At 39.3% G+C, this 23,954-nt stretch overlaps 1 protein-coding gene across 10 annotated transcripts in view; it reads left to right on the forward strand.

Annotated features, from left to right (window-relative positions):
• CFTR (CF transmembrane conductance regulator) overlaps nucleotides 1-23,555 on the forward strand; it is a 221,127-nt gene extending 197,572 nt beyond the window's left edge. For all 10 annotated transcript variants that reach the window (XM_082472243.1, XM_082472245.1, XM_082472250.1 and 7 more), the window contains 4 exons: nucleotides 8,208-8,297; nucleotides 19,762-19,934; nucleotides 20,571-20,676; nucleotides 21,836-23,555. In XM_082472243.1, coding sequence (XP_082328369.1) covers nucleotides 8,208-8,297; nucleotides 19,762-19,934; nucleotides 20,571-20,676; nucleotides 21,836-22,036 — 570 coding nt within the window. In that variant the 3' untranslated portion in view covers nucleotides 22,037-23,555. The remainder of the gene's footprint in view (nucleotides 1-8,207; nucleotides 8,298-19,761; nucleotides 19,935-20,570; nucleotides 20,677-21,835) is intronic.
• The last annotated feature ends 399 nt before the right edge of the window (nucleotides 23,556-23,954 follow it).

Below are 23,954 nucleotides of genomic sequence, written 5' to 3' on the forward strand. Positions count from 1 at the left end.
ATTGTACATGTTTATGACCCTGGTTTCTGGGACTGTCTTCTGGTATCACAAGGATGTCTGTAGACAGAAGGTACTATTTCTTGTACAGTGACATCTTGAGAACGTTAAGTGAATGCCCAAGAAAGAGAGAAAGAGGGTAAACTCCTCAGACCTTTATAACATCCAAACCAAGAGTTGCTTTTATTTTCCCAACTTTCCTTTGAAAGTTCAAATTAAGTAATTTTTTTCCTATCCTGGAGTTTGATCTTTAAAAAGCAGAAAGAAGAAATTAAACATCCAGGAACTATTTTTGTTTGCTTTTCCATCTTTTTTTTTCCCTTCCATCTTTCTGACCTTACAAGAGGTTCCCCCAAGACCTCTGACATTGAGATAACAGAGATCTCTAGGTCAATTAGTCACTTGTTTTCAGACACATGAAACAGGCACTTTGAACAAGAAACTTCCATCTCCCTCATAGTGATCCTGAGACGTCAGCTGTGGAATCACAAGATGTCATTAGTTTCGGCAAATTCTTGCAGTGTGTGTGTGTGTGTGTGTGTGTTTGTGTGTTCTTCCCTCCTGCAGCTAGAAAGCAATCTTAGAGAAGGTACCAGCGTGGAAAACAGGACATTGTGTACATTTCAAGGTGGAGCCTTCTTTAATTTGATCTACTTTACCTCTAAGCTTTGAGAGCGTGGAGAAGACAGCGAGGCCTATAGTCAGCGTCCCATTGGCTTAGGCAGTTGAACACCAAGACTTAAAATTGTTCATTCGCCTTGAATCTTGTTAATCACTTAATTCACGAAAAACAGAAAAATAAGTTTAAATTTATTTTAAAGCCTCAATTACAAATGTGAAAGGCTGCAAACTATAATTGGGGAATGACTAGGCCTATTCCTGTAATAAGACTTTATGATCTGAAAATAATCCACACCTGCATGCGACTTCCACCAGAGCTGGAGCATCTTTTGCTATCAGGGATATCAGATAAGGCCAAATCATGTATCTGTAGAGCTGAACAATGAAACTGTGAGTGCAGCAGTTCACATTCAATTTCACAATAATTAACAATTTAATAATTAGTTATTAAACTACTTCCATATGCTTTAAATGATAATAAGTACCATAGGTTCCATACTTATGTAAAAGATACTGAGGTCCCAATCCCACCCATGAGCTTTCGGTGGGAACTCACTGCCTTAAATCAGAGATCAGAGGAAGAAGCCAAGATGATAAATTAAGCATAGGTAATTAAGTATAGTGATGGAGTGCCGTGGGTAATGATGAGCAAGAATCCAGCTCCAAGCTCTGTCATTGCTACCTCCACCACAGAACTGTAGCCTTCCTTCTTTTACTCCCACTGCTGTGCTTTTCTCACCTTATTCTTTGGAATTCTCTATTACATGTTGCACACAGATTAAACTTTTTACAGTAGCATTCCAGCTCTGTGATTTGCCAAGTCAAAAACCTTCTAGGACACCCCTTTCTTCACTGAATAACATCCAGATTCTTCCATTTGTGGTTTAGGTCCCTGATAATCTGGTCCCAACCCAACCTGCCCAGTCAGATCCACCACTCTTCATACCTGGGCACCTTTAAGTTTCAGTCAAGCTGGACTTACTGTGCCGTGAGATATACCTCACTTTTCTCGCTCATTTCCTCTGTCCGCGCACTTCCTCTGTCTGAGATGATCTTCCTTCACTGGAGTCACTTTGGCATCTCCGATGTTAAACTCTGCCAGATGGCCTTTTCTGACTCCCTCCCTTTCCCTGTTAACCCTGACTCTAACCCCAGCTCTCCACTCCCACATCCCAATCCCAGATGGGATCTAGAACTTTGTTTACAAATCTCTCCTGGTACTTCTCTGTGTCTTGTATTGGAATTATCTGTGTATTTGTTTAATTTCCACTCAGTATTATAAACACTTTGTAGACATTACTAGTTAAGGAAGCAAGACGTAAAGACAAAATCATCAACAATCAAAGAAATCTAGCAAGAAGAATAGAGTAGCAATGCTAAATTAAACATAGATTTTTTTTCCCTTACTGATTTTTCTATCTCTTATATAGCACATACAGTAAGTTACATGGTAGGAATTCAAGATGTATATTTTTCTGCTGAGTCACTAAATGCTTGCTCTTTTTTACAAGAGGCTGTGGTTCTACCAGTGTCTGGGTTTTCTTGCTGTATAACCTTATACAATTTATTTAATTTCTCTAAGCCTCAATCTCCTTGTCCGTAAAACATGTATAATGGTAGTAACTACTTCATTGGGGTTTTATGAGGATTAAATGAGTAAAGGAATAAATAACTCGAAGTACTTAAACTACTCCCTGGCCTGTAGCAATTACAACACACTGTGTTATGCTGGTTGTTACTATTTTTTAGAGTTCCTTGAGGATAGAGAAGCATGTCTCTTTCATCTTTGTATTGGATTGGAAATGAACAAATGAGTATTGACAGTTTCACAAAGAAGATGATGATGATGAAGGTGGGCCTTAAAGGGTCATAAAATGTGTAGGTTTTAGAAGGGTTGGGGGCAGGGAGTTGTGGAGAGGATATTCCAGGATCCTAGACACGGATATTGTAAACAGCTACAGAGGTGGAACTAGAAAGAGCTGTGGGGGCAAAATGGGCAGAGGAGGCCGCCTGTTAGGGAGCGTTAGGGGAAAGAGGGAAAGACTTCACTAGTACTAAAGTGGTCGAGGAGTGGGTTGAGTCTTCTTGAGCTGGGAGGAGGGTGGTAAAAGGGCAGCTGAAGAGCATGCTGCGGCTGGCTGTGTGTGGACAGTGGAGCAGGCAGGATGGGAAGCAGGGAGATGGGCTCAGACACTCTCTAGCTGTGATGTGGTAAGAGCCTGGACTAAAGTGCAGAGGACAGTGGGCATTGGGCGTGCAGTGCCGAATTCAAGGGAGAAAAGAAAAATAACTAGTATGGACATTAGTGCAACACCGTTGTACTATTTCTGAGCCTAACCATTTGAAATTTGTGATAATTTGGCCAGATCTAAAAATCATTTTTTAATGCTATTTCTGAAAAAGTGTGTATTAAAACGTAGTGTAAAAGGTTGTGAAACATTAAATGACTTTACAGAAACAATAATCTGAACATGTTACATGCAGTCATTTACATACAAATAAATGATATGTACATCAAAATTTTAAAGTTATTCTCAAGTTGTTATCAACCTTAAACATTTTTGACTAATAAAATTCACCTTGTTTTTGTTCCTAGATGTTCCTAAAAGCAAAGCAGCATTTATTTTTAGACATTCTGTAATCCAACCTTAGGATCTCGATTTGTTCATATTGGATGAATTTTTATTGTACAAATTCAATGTATAATAAAGTTTTGCAAACATTGCCAAAAGGCAAGATCACAGACACTTTGATGCTTATAAACATTTGAGTTACATTTTAATAAAACTGTACATTGTATGTGTATATATATACATATTGTGTATATATGTGTGTATATATATATTTTTCCCCCCTTCTGAGCCAAAACAAAACAACACTATATACTTAAGGAGTCATTCCTCCCACTTGTTTAATTTATACTACACTCAATAACCACAGAAGACAAATGCTTTTTTGTTTTTCATCTGACCTCCAAGGCTAAAGCATAATGCCTGTTGCTGTGATGCGTGGCCAGCCCTGAAGGCCCCACACAGGCTCAGCCATCGCCACTGAGCTGAGCGGTTGAGGAGTCAGCTTCAGGGAAGAGATGAGTCAGGTGGCGAACAATGGTGTTCTCTTTGTTCTTCCTTGAGCCCCAAGAACTGTTCTTTGTAGCGTACATACATGATGACATTACATAAATATCAAATATTTGCACATCCTAATTTTCCTACCGGTGAACAGTTTCTTGAAAGAGAGGTAGAAGATCATTGTGATATATAATTTCCAGCGTATTTTTTGTTGCACAATCAGACTGTGCCTCCTTGGCCAAACCATATAACTTCTTAGGACCCTGGCTGTTTCATCCGTACACCAGGAAAAGGACATAGGTGACCTCCAAGGACCTCTCAGCTTTAGAGATGAGTTTGTAGAAACACTGTTTCCAATAGTATAGAAAACAATGGGACACCCACTGGCACCCCTCAAAGCAAATGAGTGCCAGGTACTATTTGTCAGACAAGAATGGAATGTTTGATTAATTGTATGAAACTGAATTTTAACTGACCCAGTTTGTTCACTTAATTTTTCTTTAAAGTTAAAATTAAAGTATTATTTTAATGCTAGACAATAAACTGTAAACAAAAGACCTATAGAATTTCTGAATGGTATCAAATCCACTACATCTAAAACTTTTGTATGTCTAGTTTCAACAAAAACTTTCTTCCTTTGTAATTTTGAATATATATCTATTTTAAATAAGAGTAATATATAGTATATTGCCATACATTTATTATGTATAAATTATCAGGCTACTGTGAAAAAAGTTAGGCATACCATTTCTCAAGCAATTACAAACATCAAAGTTTTAATGCACTGTTAGTACTATTCATTTAAACACTCTGGGTTGTGGTAGCTATTCTCTCAAAAGGAAGAAAAATAGTATGTGCTGAACTGTGGCTATGATGTTTCATAGTTTTTACTTCTTATGTTCACATCAACCCATTTATTTATTCAGGCAGTGTTTACTGAGCATATACTATGTAAAGCCTGTGTGCTAATGACAGGGTACACAGCAAAGTTATGGTCTAGGAGAGGAGATAGACATTAAAAACAAAATGCTCATAAATGCATATGTAATTTTAATATTCACTATAAGCCGTATCCTACTGGACGATCTTATTCCGTGTTAAGAATCAAGAGAGATTCTCTGAGGAAGTGACATTGAACTTGAGACCTGAAGGATGTAGTTGGCCATAGGAAGAAGGTAGGGGATGAGATTCCCAGGCAGGGAGGATAGAATGTGTGAAGTGAACTGAGGAAGTAAAAGAAACCCAGGTGGCTGGAGGCTGGAGTGAAAAAGGGAGTGGAGTAGCCAAAGGCACTAAATGAGACAGACGAAGTGGAAGCGGCTGCATCGTGCAGGGTCTGTAGGCCATCTTAAGGGTTTTACATTTTGCTCTGAATGTAATGGAAGGCCACTGACAGTTTTTTTAAAGGTTAATGACATGATGCAACTTACACTTGTGGTGATTGCTTTGTTTGCTAAATGAGAGTGGACTGGGAGGGAGGCAAGAGTGAAAGGAAGGAAACCAATGAGGAGGTTCTTAGAGTGTTCAGAGAAAGATACTGGTGGCTTGAACTATGTGGTGGCCGTAGAGATAGAGAAACAAATGGATTTGAGATCTATTGGGGAAAACAATCCACAGGACGGATGATTGGTTCCTTTTAGGAGGATCAGGAAGAAAGATAAGTCATGGATGACTCCAAAGTTTGTGGATTGATAAAACGAAGGTGCCATCTATCAAAATGGGAAAGCCCAAAGTTAGAGCAGATTTGAGAAGAAAGGTAGCATCTCCCCATTTTACAATAACACTAAGGCTCAAAGAGATTGGGTTCCTGTTCACAGGTATACCTACCAGGCCAGAGCTGCATTGCCACAGCATCTTAGCAAGGCACCTTGCCTTTATAACTTCTGTGTCTGCTTTGATGTTATGACACCTTTGGCCTCTACACAGTCCTCCAGAATAATGGCCTTTTCCATTTGGCCAAAGTAAAATTTCCTATTGTGCTCTTCCATTGGCTGTGTTAAGTCTCTTTGAAAGTTACAAGGTCACTGTAACCCATATAAAAGCCCTCAAGTCAGGTCCTGAATAGGAACAGGAAGCTAAAATCTCCACTCCCAGTGCAGGAACTGAGCCTGAGACCAGAGGGATGGATAGCAGTGCTTGGATTATGACCATGCTGCCGAGCACTGATGGGCTCTTTATGGACCCAGTGGGCGGCACCTGCTCAACCTTTCATCTTTCTTGTGCTCCAGATAGGAATAAAAACTGGTCTGCCCAGGACTTGAGGCATTTTGCTATGGTTATGAGGAGCACAGGTTTGGAGACAAACACTCTTAGGTTTGAATTCCAGCTCTATAACTACTAGCTAAGTAACCCTGGGCAAGTCACTTAACTTCTCCCAGCTGTGATTTCTTCATGTACAATAAGATCTATTTCATTAGGCTGATAGGAAGATAAAAAGCGATAACACATGTAAAGAGCCTTACCTGGCACATGGTAAGCCTGCCATAGACCGGAGCTCTGTGTTCTGGCCTCTGAGTTCCCGGTGGAGATAACGTTAGTGACCGAGGTAATACGTTGGCTTATCCTTGGTAAACCCTCACAGTTATTTCCTATGTTTCTCAATAATGCTAGAAGCTTTTATATAAAGAAACATAATATTAAAAGAAAACATGTGAAAAACAGTAAATGGCAAAATTCCATTGGCAAGCCTTTGAACTTTAGATACTAAATAAACCTAATTGCTTCAATAATACATTGGCATTCTCAGAGCCACTTCTTATTTAATTCTCTTTATCAGAATCTCCTGATAGCACACTTTGTCTGCTCTCTTTAGCTTATTTGGACATTACTTTCATTTACTTGGAAGCTTGGAGGAGGATGTACAGATATATCCATCATCTCTTATGAGTCATATATTTGTCTCTTATATTCACTTTTTTTTTTTTAATTTTATTTATTTATTTATTTATGGCTGTGTTGGGTCTTCGTTTCTGTGCGAGGGCTTCCTCTAGTTGTGGCAAGCGGAGGGCCACTCTTCATCGCGCTGCGTGGGCCTCTCATTATCGCGGCCTCTCTTGTTGCGGAGCACAGGCTCCAGACGCGCAGGCTCAGTAATTGTGGCTCACGGGCCTAGTTGCTCCGCGGCATGTGGGATCCTCCCAGACCAGGGCTCGAACCCGTGTGCCCTGCATTGGCAGGCAGATTCTCAACCACTGCGCCACCAGGGAAGCCCTTATATTCACTTCTGTAAAGCAATGGAAGCATCCCTTAGGAACGTGATTTGATGCAGATTAAGAAATACCAGCATAAGTCTTGTTGCCTTCTCCAGAGGGTTCCTGTGATATCTGGCCACAACTTTGTTCTTTAAGCCATAAATTATGCCCCGGGGAATGAGGTTTCTAATGTGACTCTCCTTGAACTTGGCTGCCATGGTGAGGATACTCTCCTTCTGCCTGAGAGGCACAGACACCATTCATCTGGGGCTGACTTACCTTGTGCAGTTCCTCACAGACCAGTTGGGCACTGAGCATTCTCTCTTAGTCTAAGGCAATTAGTGAAAACTAAAGCTTCGAAGAATTTAGTTCTCAATTCTCCTGACTGGATGTTATTAACCAAAGGCAGAAGAAAAATGGCAAAGAAAAAAATATTCTGAATGTTACGTCAAAAGTATTTTTCAGTTCACCCATGTGTACAGAGAGAGAGAGTGAGAGACCTAAATATTATTTTTATTGTTGCATCAGCATTTCCCAGTGAGACAGTGATTTTCTTTAAAAGAAATTTTTTATTCATATTGGCAGACCTAAGTAGACAGTGATGTAGCAAGTAGGGGTGATAGTTGTGCAATCAATGCTCCTTACAGGAAATTTGATTGTCATTTTGCCACCTCAGCAGGATCCAGCTCGTCTGCCTCCCTTCCCTTCTGTGACATGCATTCAGTTAAACAAATATTTGATTTTCGTTCTTTCACTGATTTCTAAGTCGTGACACTCTCCTGTGTCTGTCTGGTTGTATAAGTAGAAGTGTGCCTTGGTTTATAGATCATATGAACATATGTGTTTGAGTGTCTGTAAATTCATAGAGTTTCAGAATCCCTGAGGAAGCTAGGATCATAAAAGAAATCCAAGGAAAATACATGAACAAAATAGGAATTTCTTCTAACAAGTTAATTATAACTCATAAACTTATAATTTTTAACTTTAATTTTATATTATATTTGTTCATAGTAAGGAATATTACCAGGAATAAAAAAATTTAATTTCCCACAACTTATAGTGATCTCAATTTCTTTATTCTAAGGACATTGTGATTAGATAAGTGTTAACAAGAGACTTCAAATGTAGCTGTAATATTTTATTTCTTAAAAAAGATACAAAGCAAATATGATAAAAATTTAAGAAAACTGGATGGTAAGTGCATGGATGTTTGTTGTGCTATTTTTTAAAATATTTTTTTCTGTGTGGAATATTTCACAATAAAATGAGGGAAATATACAAAGTTGTTTAGGTTATTCATGCTTTCCTCTTTTTTTTATTGCTATAGAAAGTATTCATCTTTTATGGAACATTTAGAAAAAACTTGGATCCTTATGGGCAGTGGAGTGATCAAGAAATATGGAAAGTTGCTGATGAAGTAAGTATGCTCACTGAAGTAATTTTGAAAAAGGTTGCTCATAACACACGAGTGGTTATCACAGCTGAGAGAATTTTATACACTTTGTGCATGTATGTGCATGTGTGTGTGGATAACTTTAAAATGGAAAACTCTAATATACCTCGAGCACCAAGTTTTCTGGATTAGACCTCGCCCTTTCCTCAGTAGTAAGTCTCCAACTATCAGGCCCCAGAGACAGTATACTTCGGCCTTCTTCCCAAACGCGCATCACTGAGACATGAACTAGGAGAGACCCAGACACCTACAGCACACCAGGATTATTCCCAATACAGAGGAACATCTGTCCACACCTTCTCATCTACTCCCTGTCTGGGTTCTGAAACTTTCCCAGCACAAGAAGGAGGCTTTGGTTTGACATGATATACTTCTCTGGGAAGCATAGGTTTAGCACAAAAGGTTAATGATCATCCTAGAACACCTGCAGATGGCTACAATCTTCTCTGGAAGTCACCAGAAATCAACTGCCTTCAGAGGCTTTGGCTATGAGCACCTCCAGCCAAAATACCGCATGACCTAGACGTGGCAGACTCTATTCCTTGAGGTCATTAGGACACCATAGGAAATACATGGATTAAAATGGAATCTAAATTCCTAAATAATCCCCTGTATTTACCCTCCAGGTGGTTCATTATAACTGAAGGCATTATATGGAGGAATTTAGGGTTGGGGGAGAACTAGAGTGGGATTCTTCGTTCCCTTAACAGACACCCTAGGTGTTAACTGATAATTCTTGAAATACAGGCATTATATTTAAGAAAAGGAGAACATAAATTGTTCCAGTTTACTAAACTTGAGGTTTATGTCCAAAGCTCTGGATGGTGGCAGAGTACAATTATGGGACCTAAGAACGTTGAGATGCAAAGGTCTTCTCAGGGAACAGCTTTATTCCACTATCTCTGACATATTTGGTCCTTGTTGTAAAGCCCAATTCTGTTTATCCCAAATGTTCTTTCCTTTGCTTCCTCCCTTCAGAGTGGATCTTGCCAGAAGCTTTGAAATGCCTGTGAGTGTTAAACACTTACCCATTGAGTGTCTAACCTTAACATGCCCCTAATAAAATGCACTTAGATTAACCGTCTTCATTATCAAAGTTTCCTTATTACCGAACAAACAGGGGTTTTAAAGAAAACATTAACTAAATTGCAAGTGACACACTTTAAGGTCTTTGATGTGACTTCAGAGAATGAACTATAGGAACACAATGTGGTGGGAGAGAAACTTTGAAAGGAAGACATTAGACTTTATAAAATCTGCAAGTATTGCCAAGTCACAATAAAGTTTACAGGAAATCAGGATCATAAAAATAATCTAAAATTTTAGAAGACATGGTTAAGATTTTAAATGCCAATATATGCAGAAATTTTACCTGTTTAGATTTTTATTTGATCAACTCATACTTAGGTGTATCTTTTTATTGATCCTTTTAAAAATAATTTGCTGTTCAAAAACAGAGATGGGCTGCTGTCCTTACAGTAATGTCATGTGTTTGAGTAGTAGTGATAAATTTTTGTTGAGGAGGCCTGAGAATGGAGTACAGACAAAAAAGCAACATCCCAGAGAAGCAGAAAAGGCATTGGTTTACAAGTTGTGGGGTCTGGACTTTAGTCCTATATGATTGATCATATACTTTGCCCAAACAGGACCATTTGGGGAGGGGTCAATTTCTCACCTGGACAGGATAATGGGACAAAAGGTGTAAACCAGGATTGGCCAGGGCAAACTGGGATTGAATTTCATTTCGTCTAGTCCTCTCTGTGACCTTGGTATGACTTGTTTCTCTAGAGGGAAATGAATTGAATAACAGCAGAGAGCCAAACACTTGAATCTTATCCCAATTCTTTGTAACTCCCCTTTCCCTGAAATGGAAATCAAAAGTGTGCACGATGACAATGTCAGGCCAAGAAACACTCTATTCCTACCTTACATTGGGCCCTGCACTCCAGTGCGAAACCTTATCTTTGCAGATCTGGACTGAATTATGTGAAGCCATGAGGAACATGCTTAGTTACAAGCTCTAAGACTTGGAAGCAAAACTGGCCAAAGCAGCTTCCTTACCTTTTGTGCCCTAAGCCCATACCTTCATCTTGGCACTGTATGCCTTATAATTCTATGGATGAATTTAAAACAAGTCCAAGGGAGGGAAAGAGTTTCTAAGACCCAGAACTACAAAGATCTCATTTTCCCCTTCCCAAACCACTCAGGACCAGATAGCTTCTCCACAGGAGCACTGACTTTACCAGCTGTGTAGACCAAAGAGAATTTCAAAGGAGGCTGAATCTTGAGGAAACAAAAAGTTGACCCTAGCATTGTGGTCTAATAAATTGGTAGCATTGCTGTACATTTTCAGGCTAATATGTATAATGGGCCCAGCCTAAGGCCTGGCACATAATAGGTAGTAAGTAAATGTTAGCTATTGTAATCATGTTTTCATGAGGTCTTTACCTGGCCGTCTCTTAAATGTTGTTGCTTGCCAGAATCCTAATTGTTGTCTTACTTTACTTACTCTTCCTGGGAAATATCATGCATCCTCTTAGCTCTAACTAATACTTCTGTGCTGATGACTCCCAAACCTGCCTGTCTCCAGAGCTCCCTACCTGACATCTCAGCATGGACAGGCATCTTATGTCCATAAGTGAGTCTCTTAGCTGCCCCACCCGCACAAGTGTCCTGCTTTTCCAATTCCAGTGGATGGCATCACCAGCTTCTCGTTGCCCAAAGCCAAGACCTGGGTCTCATCCTTGACTCCCAATTTCTCCACCTGTCTTCACATATCAAGCCCTGTCAAGACTGTCTCCTGTAAAAATCTAGAATGTACTCACTTTTCTCCATCCCCATCTCACACCACTACTAATTCTCATGTGGATTTTAGAAACAGGCTCCTGTCTGGTGTCTCTCTTACTGGCTGCCTACAGTTCATTCTGTTCTTTGCAACCTTGCATCTGAGCACTTGTTTCTCCCCTTCTTAAGGCTCCTTATTGCCCATTGGACAAAGTCCACACTGCTCAAGGTGGCTTGTAACGTCCTTCATGATTTCATCTTTGCCTGCCTCTCTAAACTCCTTCCCCAACTGCCTCTGCTTACCAGGATCCAGCTACACTGAATTCCTTTGGTTCCTCTAAGGCACCATGTGCTCTCTGTTCTGCAGAGGTTTTTTCGCACGCTCTGTGCCTGGGGCACCCCCCAGTCCTTCACTGCCTGCTCCTTCTCCTCATTCAGGCCTCTCCTTACACATGACTTCTTCCCAGAAACCTGCCCTGATGCTCCAGGTGTGAGGGAGGAGCCCCTCCTACGTGTCTCCTATACCTCCACCCCTTTCACAGCTTTCTTCGCACGGGAGAGAGATTTACCTCTTAACTTGTCCATGTCCGCCACTGGCTTGTAAGTTCCTTGAGGGCAGAGATATTCACTGTGGTATTTCTTTGCTTAGAGTAGTGTTGGGCATGTGGTTGGTGTTCAGTAAACATTGATTGGATGAATGAATGAATGAATGATCTGATTCATTTATTTAAATGAATAAATTAATGGTTCATGTGTAATATATCATGCAGGTAGCCTTGTGATTGACACACAACGGGTATCACCATTAGCAATGAGGACACTGAGCCCTGAGACATCTGAGGGACTTGGCTGAGATGGGTGGTGGGCGCAGAAACAGCTGTCTCCCTTGATTTCTGGTTCACAGGCTCTTTCGCCACAGTGAGCTTTCCCAGTGTTGTCCATAATCTCAAGCTCCTTCACCACAGTCTGTGTTACCCAGTGTCATCCAGGCAGCACATCTGTTGGTTCTAGAATGGTTTAGAATGCTTTTAGAAGGAAGACTTTTTGGTAATTGTTTGCTTTTTAGATTACTTAGAAAATAGTTTCCTTCCTTACACATCGATAGTCAGGTAAGCTATTTTAGAGGGCAAACAAAATAACAGAAATAGTGGCCTTTTAAGCTGAAAATTTGCCCTGGAAAACCTGTAGAATAGCAAAAGGAGTGTCTAAAGGAGTTGACAGAGTCTATTTTTATTACTGCCCAGTCCAACCACAGTTCACTTTTCTGATTTTTTTTTTCATGTTTCCTTATCACAAGAGCAAACTCTTGCTGTATAATAACATTCCAGAGTGCAGCAATAGCAAAAGTCAACACTTTGAAGAAAATGCCTGGTCCTTTACAGACTGTAATGCATTTTTTTAGTTTGATATGTCACAAAATAAAATTTCTTCTTTGTAAATAGCAGTTTGGAAATACATATGATTTATTAGCTCAACCTCATAGAGCTGGCAAATTCTTTCTTCCCAAAGTTCTTTATATCCAAAAACTTTTGATGCTTTGATTTATTTGTAATGCTAAGTTGGAACAAAAATACTTAGAAATGTTTAGATTCCAGTAATTAAAATTCACCTTAGTTTGGACAGAGCTAATCTAAAGTTCGTATTTTTTTTTTAATCTGTTGAAAGTGGTTTGTGACAATAGTGTAAATAACATTATATTGGGAATATATATGTATATGTGTGTATATACATGTATATATTTATTTTTAAAGAATTCTGCTGTTAAAGATCACTAAATTAGATGATCTCTGTAGCAAGTTCCCTTTAAGTCTTCCCCCCCCCCATAGCTCTTTTCTCTTTTAACAGTAATTTCCCACTTATTATTTTTCTCCCTGTCTGAGCCATGAGTTCCTTCAAGGCAGAGCCTTGTGTTATTCATCTTTGAATTCCCAGGTCTGCCATAGTGCCTAGAATTTAATAAACTCTCACTAAGAGTCTATTAAGGAATACATGACTAAGCACCCAAACAATCACGAGGTTAATTTAAGCCATTCTTATCAGCACATGGAGTTGGTAACAAGAACTTTATATATTTTAAAAACCAATTACTAGTCTATCTTGCTTCCCATTTTCTCTCCAAAGCCTATCACAATATCTGGCAGAAAATAGGTAATTAATATTGTTAAATATTCACTGACTTCAAATTTAAAGTTTTACTAACTTATGTTGACCTTTCTCTAGTGAATATGATTTTAAAAGATTTTTACTATACTTGATAGTGAGTAAAACAGTTGAGATAGGAATGTGGCAAAATGCACCCTAGATTGGTCTGTGTCTCTGTCACTCATTTTATACAGTTTTCTTCTCTAAATATTGACAGTGCTATATATTTAGGTACTTATTTACTTGTGTTAAGAAATAGTTTCATTTGGGTAAGAACCACACGCTTTGCTCAGCTCTCTATCACAAGAAAGTACAAAGTATAACACACTAAAGTAGCTTTCCCCGTATGGCCTTAGGAAACTAGGGTATGATTGGTGTGAATCTAAAGGGAGACTACATGCTGCAACGTTCTTACCAAAGTCTCAATCTTGTTACTAAGCATGATGTAAATTACTAGTATTGTGACACTTCCTGCTAACTTGCATTCCAAAGTAACTTGTAAAGGGAAAATCTTACAAATCATACTGTCATACCAGGGAAGTGTTTCAGTGGCCAGGCCCATGTCTTGGGATTTCCCAGGCTCTAACAATACTAATAGTTAGGGTGGATTAGGTGCTTACCACAAGCTACACTCTGTGGCAAGCTCTTTCCACAAATTATCCCATTTAATCCCCATTACAAGCCTTTGAAGTCTATCCTAGCATTTTCTCCATTTTTTTCCAGTGAGCTAAGTGAGACTTCCAGTAACACGTCTGACAGCATCAGCCAATGAGTGGTGGAGTGCAGACTGAAAGCCACTTCTGTGTGACTTCATAGCTCCAGTCTTTCATCAGTACTTTTCTTGATGCTTAATTTGACTTAAGAAAAATTCTCAAGTATTTCTGATTGATCTGAAAGGAAATACTGACCTATCAGTGTTAAAGAACTTCTTATTTTATAATTTGTTTATAAGGGGTTTTATAGAGTCTTAAAGATGAGAAAATGGAGGCACACCAACAGGTGAAGTGACTGGTTTTAGATCACACTCCATATTGGGGGAGCTAAAACCAGCACTCATTCATTTACCATTTGTCATTCTTCCTTAAATTGGATTTATTTGTCATTCATCAAAACTGTGTTTGTTTTGTTTGGCCAGCATTCCAGGGGCTCAGTACACAATTGTTGAACAAATGAATGGATGTGTTGAGGCTGACAATGTGTCTGGCATTGGTACTGAGCTAAAGAGCACATGTCTTTACCCTCAGGAAGCCAACAGTCTAACAGGGGAACTTGCACCCATGCTTCTGTGACTATGTGCCTGACTGCCGTAGAGGATGATCAGGAGTATTTGGAATGGTGCTCCCGGCTAAGCAATGGCACCAACCTGAGAAGGTCAAGGTGTATAGGGAACTACAAGCTGAGTGTTTAGTGCTGCTGGAAGTAAAAGTGGAGGGGGCTCGATTCTGGATGCCTTATCTGCCATGTGAGAGAGTTCAGTTATTCTGTCAGCAGGAGAGCCACCATAGGATTTAAAACAGAGAAATGATGGGGTCAAAGCTATATTTTAGAAGGATCCCTGTGAGGTTGTTGGGTGACACATCAACTTGAGATAACAGTATGAAGCTTAAGAGATAATAATGGCCTGGCCTAGTGTTGTTGTAATGGGCTAGCACGGAGATGGAAGATTAAGAAGTATTTGGAAGAGGTCCAGGGCTGGAGATAAAGATGAAAAATCATTCGCTTATCGGTGGTAGTCGATACTCTGAGCATGAATGAGATCTTAGAAGGAGCATTTGGAGAGTTGGCAATGAGGAAAACTAATATTCAAGGGACAGGAAGAGGGAGAATTACCTACATGTGATAATAAGAAGAAATGTCCATAGAGGGTGTGGTTTCTCATAAGGCAAGGAATAGATGTTTGAAGAAGGGAAAAAAATGTTCTATGGTCTCAGGCAGTAGAGAAAACAGATACACACTCATTATTTAAGATTTCTAGATGAGAAAAGGGGGAGACATTAAATAATAGCTAGGGCTTCCCTGGTGGCACAGTGGTTAAGAATGCGTGTGCCAATGCAGGGGACACGGGTTTGAGCCCTGGTCTGGGAAGATCCCACACGCCGCGGAGCGGCTAAGCCCGTGAGCCAGCCACAACTATGGAGCCTGCACGCCACAGCTACTGAAGCCAGCGCACCTAGAGCCCATGCTCTGTAACAAGAGAAGCCACTGCAATGAGAAGCCCGTGCACTGAAATAAAGAGTAGCCCCCACTGGCTGAGACTAGAAAAAGCCCGTGCGCAGAAGTAATGAAATGGAAACTGTAATTTAAAATCTTCCAACAAACAAAAGTCCAGGACCAGATGGCTTCACAGGTGAATTCTATCAAACATTTAGAGAAGAGCTAACACCGATCCTTCTCAAACTCTTCCAAAAAATTGCAGAGGAAGGAACACTCCCAAGTTCATTCTATGAAGCCACCATCACCCTGATACCAAAACCAGAAAAAGATATCACAAAGAAAGAAAATTATAGACCAGTATCACTGATGAACATAGATGCAAAAATCCTGAACAAAATACTAGCAAACAGAATCCAACAACATACTAAAATGATCATACACCATGACCAAGTGGGATTGATCCCAGGGATGCAAGGATTCTTCAATATATGCAAATCAATCAATGTGATACACCGTATTAATGAATTAAGGAATAAAAACCATATGATCATCTCAATAGATGCAGAAAAAGCTTTTGACAAAATTCGACACCCATTTACAATAAAAACTCTCCAGAAAATGGGCATAGAGGGAATCTACCTCAACATAATAAAGACCATATATGACAAACCCACAGCAAACATCATACTCAATGGTGAAAAACGGAAAGCATTTCCACTAAGATCGGGAACAAGACAAGGATGTCCACTCACACCACTCTTATTCAACATAGTTTTGGAAGTCCTGGCCATGGCAATCAGAGAAGAAAAAGAAATAAAAGGAATACATATTGGTAAAGAAGAAGTAAAACTGTCACTGTTTGCAGATGACATGACACTATACATAGAAAATCCTAAAGATGCCACCAGAAAACTACTAGAACTAATCAATGAATTTGGTAAGGTGGCAGGATACAAAATTAATGCACAGAAATCTCTGGCATTCCTATACACTAACAACGAAAAATCAAAAAGAAAAATTGAGGAAACAATCCCACTTACCATCAGAGCAAAAAGAATAAAATACCCAGGAATAAACCTGCCTAAGGAGGTGAAAGACCTGTACTCAGAGAACTATGAAACACTGATGAAAGAAATCAAAGATGACATAAACAGATGGAGAAATATACCATGTTCTTGGATTGGAAGAATCAATATTGTGAAAATGACTATACTACCCAAAGCAATCTACAGATTCAATGCAATCCCTATCAAACTACCAATGTCATTCTTCATAGAATTATAACAAAAAATTTTACAGTTCGTATGGAAATACAAAAGACCCCGAATAGTCAAAGCAATCTTGAGAAAGAAAAATGGGGCTAGAGGAATCAGGCTCCCTGACTTCAGACTATACTACAAAGCTACAGTAATCAAGACAATATGGTAGTGGCACAAAAACAGAAATATAGATCAATGGTACAGGATAGAAAACCCAGAGATAAACCCACACACATATGATCACCTAATTTATGACAAAGGAGGCAAGAACATACAATGGAGAAAAGGCAGCCTCTTCAATAAGTGGTGCTGAAAAAACTGGGCAGCTACATGTAAAAGAATGAAATTAGAACACTCCCTAACACCATACACAAAAATAAACTCAAAATGGATTAGAGACCTAAATATAAGACCAGACACTATAAAACTCTCAGAGGAAAACATAGGAAAAACACTCTTTGATGTAAACCACAGCAAGATCTTTTTTGACCCACCTCCTAGAGTAATGAAAATAAAAAAAATAAACAAATGGGACCTAATTAAACTTAAAAGCTTTTGCACAGCAAAGGAAACCACAAACAAGACAAAAAGACAACCCTCAGAATGGGAGAATATATTTGCAAATGAAGCAACGGACAAAGGATTAATCTCCAAAATATACAAAGAGCTCATGGAGCTCAATATCAAAAAGACAAACAATCCAATTTAAAAAATGGGCAGAAGACCTAAATAGACATTTCACCAAAGAAGACATACAGATGGCCAAGAAGCACATGAAAGGATGCTCAACATCACTAATTATTAGAGAAATGCAAATCAAAACTACAATGAGGCATCACCTCACACCAGTCAGAATGGCCATCATCAAAAAATCTACAAACAATAAATGCTGGCGACGGTGTGGAGAAAAGGGAACCCTCTTGCACTGTTGGTGGGAATGTAAATTGATACAGCCACTATGAAGAACAGTATGGAGGTTCCTTAAAAAACTAAAAATAGAACTACCATACAACCCAGTAATCCCACTACTGGGCATATACCCTGAGAAAACCATAATTCAAAAAGCGACATATACCACAATGTTCATTGCAGCACTATTTACAATAGCCAGGACATGGAAGCAACCTAAGTGTGCATCGACAGATGAATGGATAAAGACGTGGCACATATATACAATGGAATATTACTCAGCCATAAAAAGAAATGAAATTGAGTTATTTGTAGTGAGGTGGATGAACCTAGAGTCTGTCATACGGAGTGAAATAAGTCAGAAAGAGAAAATACTGTATGCTAACGCATATATATGGACTCTTAAAAAAAAATGGTACTGACGAAACTAGTGGCAGGGCAGGAATAAAGATGTAGACATAGAGAATGGACTTGGGGACACGGGAGGGGAGGGGGAAGCTGGGGCGACGTGAGAGTAGCATCGACATATATGCACTACCAAATTTAAAATGGTTAGCTAGTGGGAAGCAGCAGCATAGCACAGGGAGATCAGCTCAGTGCTTTGCAATGACCTAGAAGGGTGGGATAGGGAGGGTGGGAGGGAGGCTCAAGAGGGAGGGAATATGGGGATATATGTATATGTATAGCTGATTCACTTTGTTGTACAACAGAAACTAACACAGTATTGTGAAGCAATTATACTCCAATAAAGATCCGTTAAATAAATAAATAATAGCTAAAGGAGAACATGGAGGCAAGTGAGGGGTTTTTGTTTTAAGAGGGGAGAGATGTAGCAGGTTCACAGGCTGAAGCCAATAAAAAGCGAAAGTTGAAGAGAGAAAGAACACAAGTCCTCCAGTTCCTCACCCAAGAGCCCTTATTCACATTCTCAGCTGGTTAGATCCAAAATTAGTTTTATGTTTGAGTCTTCCAGGATACATGAGAATAGTCCCCCTTGTCTAATTAATATGTTTACTTTCCCTACCATCTCAGAAACTCTTTTCAAACATAATGAATTCCCACAAAGTGAGGTTGCTTTAATGAGAAATCCACTCAAGGAAAGGAGTATTGGCTGCAATACATATCCTGGGCACAGTTAATATTTATTGAACAAACACAGTGATGTAGGCCATCTCCAAATTCATCACTGAACTCATGAGAGTCTGTCTTAAAGGCCATTATCTCATTCTGCCTGTATTACAGGTAGGTGGGAACACATCTTACCTCCCAGTACTAAATCCCAGACTTCCCAGGGGCAGGATATAATCATCTGTGTATCTCTTTAGGTCTCAAACACTCAGCAACGCTTGGCAAAAATATATATGTCAATGCACACTTATTTGAATAAGTGATATGAGGCAAGGTTTCATTTTTTATCTTATTTCAAAAGAATGGGTTTCTCTATCTCATTTGCTTTTTCAACCTATTTATTTTTCCTATCTAGCTTAAAAAGATAAGCCATTGACCCTAACACAACTTTCATATTCCACCCCAATATTTAAGCACCTTTAAATCTCCAGTAATACACCACTATTTTAACTCCAGTTATCTTTACTTCATAGTTTCATGACTTTCTTAAAGTCAGTTTTTATGAATTAAAGAGATGAGCAGTGCATTGCCATATGTGTTTTTAAATGGCTGGCTCCTCAGTTGATTTTTATTGCTGCCTTTCATGCTCTATTATTACAGAGAATGGAAGGTAGCATAAAAGAATCTGTCATGATAGAGTAAGTAACTGCATTCTATACATATTATCTTTTCTAGCATGTATTCAATTGTGTTATAATTATCTGTGTATGTCTTTATAAACCCTGAGCTTTGCAGGGCCCATGGGCCATTTATCATCTCTTTAATCCCTATTGGAGGACACCTGGCATAGAATAGGCACTCACTGAAAACCTCATGAAAGGAAAAGTACAGAGCTGAAACAGTCTGTAGACTGATGCTTTAGAGCTGCCAAGATTATACATAGTCTTTTGTTCAGTGAAAGCCAAATAGCAGGAATGGTGGGGGGTTGTTATGAAATTTAAACTTTTGGAACTCCTGTCTTTTCAGATTATCAGCCTCTTAAGTGTTTTTAACCCTGCAGTATGTGAACTACCCCTCCTAAGCCCAGTGTTTTCCCTCTTTCTTTTCTGCAGGTTGGACTCAGATCTGTGATAGAGCAGTTTCCTGGGAAGCTTGATTTTGTCCTTGTGGATGGGGGTTGTGTCCTAAGCCACGGCCACAAGCAGCTGATGTGCTTGGCCAGATCCGTTCTCAGTAAAGCAAAGATCCTGCTGCTTGATGAACCCAGCGCTCATTTGGATCCAATGTGAGTTTCAGAATTCCTGCTATTTAATAACACAGGGGGAAAAGAATCATTGAGACATACTTCATATTGACACAAATCTCCATCAGGCTGTCCTGTCTGCAAGCAGAAGACTACCTTCTAGATATGAAATAATTGCCCAGTTACTATTTGACATGAGCACAAGTGCTTATTTCCTAGTATAAGAGCTGTGTGCTCTCTTCTCAGTGTAATTTTGCAATTTCATACAAACTCTTCCCCCTTATTGACGTGTGATAAAATATTTAGTTACATAGGCATACTTGGGTCCTTAGGGTTTTCCTTACTATCCCATTTATAACATAGGAAGTATTTATAGCACAAAATAAAGAACTACTATTGATGCTACATAATGAAAAATATACTTATTTGGGAAACTTTTTTCAAACTGTGAAATTTTTTCCCAAATATTTGTCCTATTTATTTATGAAAACTTAGAATCTGCCCTGTGGTTGGAAAGCTGATTGTGACTGACTCTATTGCAACATTCTGTTAAAAGGATTCAAGGAAAGATAAGTAATTTAAGGAATTAAATTGACAGAAGAATAGGTATGTTATCAAGGATAGAGACAGATTATTAATGTTCTGTGATGTTATATGTGGTATTTTTTTCTTTGCTAGAACATACCAAATCATTCGAAGAACCCTAAAACAAGCATTTGCTGATTGCACAGTAATCCTCTCTGAACACAGGATAGAGGCAATGTTGGAATGTCAACGACTTTTGGTGAGTGTTTCTAATTTACCTAAGATCTCATCTCTCCTTTGATTCTTGATAACAATCTGATATGTGCTGGTTCCTGCAAGTCACAGCAATGTACAAGCTCACAGCTATCCAGCTTTACTCAAAATACCTGCCCAAGTTTCTCACTTTGATGTGTGCAACGAGTTGAGGTTGGATTTCAGCAAATCTAAAATAGCAGCTTATTACTAAATTACATTAATAAATTGGAACATCTATACTTTTTGCTTCTTTTATTTGGGGATCAAGTCATGGAAAAGACTAAGTCCTGATGCTTTCAGTAACTAAATCTCCCATGGATGGGGTCCAGGACCGGCCTGGATTGTCTTGCAACCTGATGTATGGTTTTAATGCAGTAGTTGAAAGGTTTATTTCATTTTTCTAGCTATTATTTGGAACTCAGCTTAGTGCGTCTCCCAACCACCTTCTCATTGCGGTTTCAAAACTGTCACAGATTCTCTCAAGTGATGTTTACAAATTCCTTTGAGTTCAGCCACAAGGAAATCCTGAGGATGATGTATCACATCATTTCTGTTAAGGCTTTTCAGACTCCTGGAGGTAAATGCTTTCCTTACTGAAGGATTGTTATTACCATTATTATTACTAAGCTTCGAGTGACAAGTTAGGGGCCGACTCACAACCTCTTGCCCAGCTACGGTCAGGCTCAGCTTGAACATGTGAAGGAGGCACAGTAACTCAGGCACATCCTGACCAATTTGAAATTGTTAAGCTTCAAATCCACTGTTGACGCGGTTCAACTCTTTATGGTGCTGTGGACTTACACTCATTTGTAAGGTTAATGCATAAGGGATCTAACATGAATAATTCTTGTTTTCAAAGCCTCCTTAGTTCCTCTAAAGTTCTCTGAAGAAGCACATTGTTCAGTACTATACCAATTAAAAAAAACAATCTCCCAGCTTCTAAGTAAAAAATTACAGCTAATTTCACAAATGGTAGAAGCTCTATAAAGCACGAGGACTCAGCAGTGAAACGAGCTCTCCCTGACTGTTCAGACTGCAAGCCTCTGGACGGACGCTGTGTGTTCTTTCTGGCTTTCCTCATCCTCTGAGCCTGTGCCCTTCTTGCCTTGCTTTGGTCCGCCCTGCCTCCTTGTCCGAGATCTCACTAACGGCCACTTCCCTAGGTCATAGAGGAGAATAGAGTGCGGCAGTACGACTCCATCCAGAGGCTGCTGAGCGAGAAGAGCCTCTTCCGGCAGGCGATCAGCCCCACCGTCCGCTTGAAGCTTTTCCCCCACCGGAACTCGAGCAAGCAGAGGTCTCGGTCCAAAATCGCTGCCCTGAAGGAGGAGATGGAAGAAGAGGTGCAAGAAACAAGGCTTTAGAGAGCAGAACAAAGGTTTGCCTGGGACATTCACGCATGGAGTTGAAGAAAAAAAAAAAAGAGTTTCTGCCTCAGAAAACAAGGATGAATGATGTTTTTTAAAAAAAGGAAAACTTCGGGTAAGAGGAATTAAGGATGTTCCCGTGGATGAATGGCTTCCTAGCAATGGTCAAACCGTGTGACAGGTACTTCAAATCCTTGAAGGTTTATACCGCTTGTAATCGCAAGCCAGCTTTTCCTGAAAACTTTTTCCTTTGGTCGTCATTGGAAAGGTGGCTGTAAACGTCAGCCAGCTTAATTCTTCAACTTATTGTTTAGTGAAACTTACTCATTTGTATTATTGAAGAAGAACTGTAATCATACTACTTAGAGATACAATTAAGTAATGATAACTGGAAACTTTAGTAGCTTATATATGTTTATATACCTTTTTCTCCACTTTCTCCACGATATTTAAAAACACAGCTATATTGTCTGTTAAGGAGTCAGACCGCCCCGTTTCCAAGCAAGTAATGGAATGCTGTGAGAGTCACAAGACAGCCCATCAAAATGTGCACCACATAACACCTAAGTATCAGTCAGGAGACAGAACTTCCCGATCTTGGAAATCAGGGTTAGTACCATTCAGCAATACCCAAATGCAAATAAATCAGAAAACATCCCTTATCTGGGAGACGGGCTGTTACAGTCCCATGTAGGGAACAAGGATGTAGCTCCCTTGATTTGGAAGTGAAGATGTCTGCTTCCAGAAAGTAACAAGCTCATAAGACTTCTGAACTGAAGGATGGCTGGAAAAACGCTTTAATGCAAATTGGTGCAGGAAAACCCTTCATCACACAGAAGCTCCAGGTAGAGAGTGTGTAAGTAGATAGGCTGTGGGCGCTACAGGTAGATGTACATGAAATTCAAAGATCTAGATATAGAGAGGGTGATGTGGTGTGTTTTCAGGCTACCTATGTGCACTTCATACTGTATATACTGAGCAGGAGAGATAATGGACACACTGAAGTAGAGTCAATCTTGAATTAGTTTTATATGCTTGTGTTTTATAATTTTGTGATGCAAATGAAATTTTCTCTAGGAAATATTTATTTTAATAATGTTTCAAACTCATATAAATGGCTGTATTTTAAGAATGATTATATTATGAATTATATTTGTATAAAAGAATTTTTATATTTGAAATGTTGACTTTTTATGGCACTAGCTATTTTTATGATATGTTAAAACTGGGAGGGGGGGAAACCTTGGGGGATATTAGCCAGGGTCTATGAATTATGTTGTTGGTGTGGAGAGAAACATTAGGGCCCACACAGATGTTGCATACACCTGTGTGATTCCCGGCCAGTACACTCGTTCCCTCTTAGACGCAGTCCTAAAGAAAATGGTACCACAAAATCTGACCACCCCTATCAAGGATACACTGCCTTCTCAACTCCAAACTAACCCTTAAGATTGCATTCTATTTATTACTGTAGGAAAATATCGTGTGTCAATAAAATCCATATACTTGTGTGAAACTTAGCTGTTTTCAGATGTGTTCATTAATCGTGTCTCATTGATCTCTTACTTCAGTCTCTAAGGATCATGGTACACAAAACATGAATCTTTCCTTTAGATATAGCTTCTTGAGAATCCCATGTGAATTAAGGCCCTCTAAAAATTATTTCTTTTTTTAAATTGTGGTAAAATATACATAACCTAAAATTTACTATTTTAACCATTTCTAAATGTACAGTTCAGTGGCTTTAAGTACGTTCACTTGTTGTACAATCATCATCACAATCCATCCACAGAAATTTTTTCATCTTGCAAAACTGAAACTCCGAAACCATTAAATAAAACTTCCTATTTATCCTTTCCCCCAGCTCCTGGCAACTACCATTCTATCTTCTGTCTCTATGAATTTAACTACTCTG

Source organism: Balaenoptera physalus (assembly GCF_965194825.1).
Source record: "Balaenoptera physalus genome assembly, chromosome: 8".
Lineage (NCBI taxonomy): Eukaryota > Metazoa > Chordata > Mammalia > Artiodactyla > Balaenopteridae > Balaenoptera > Balaenoptera physalus.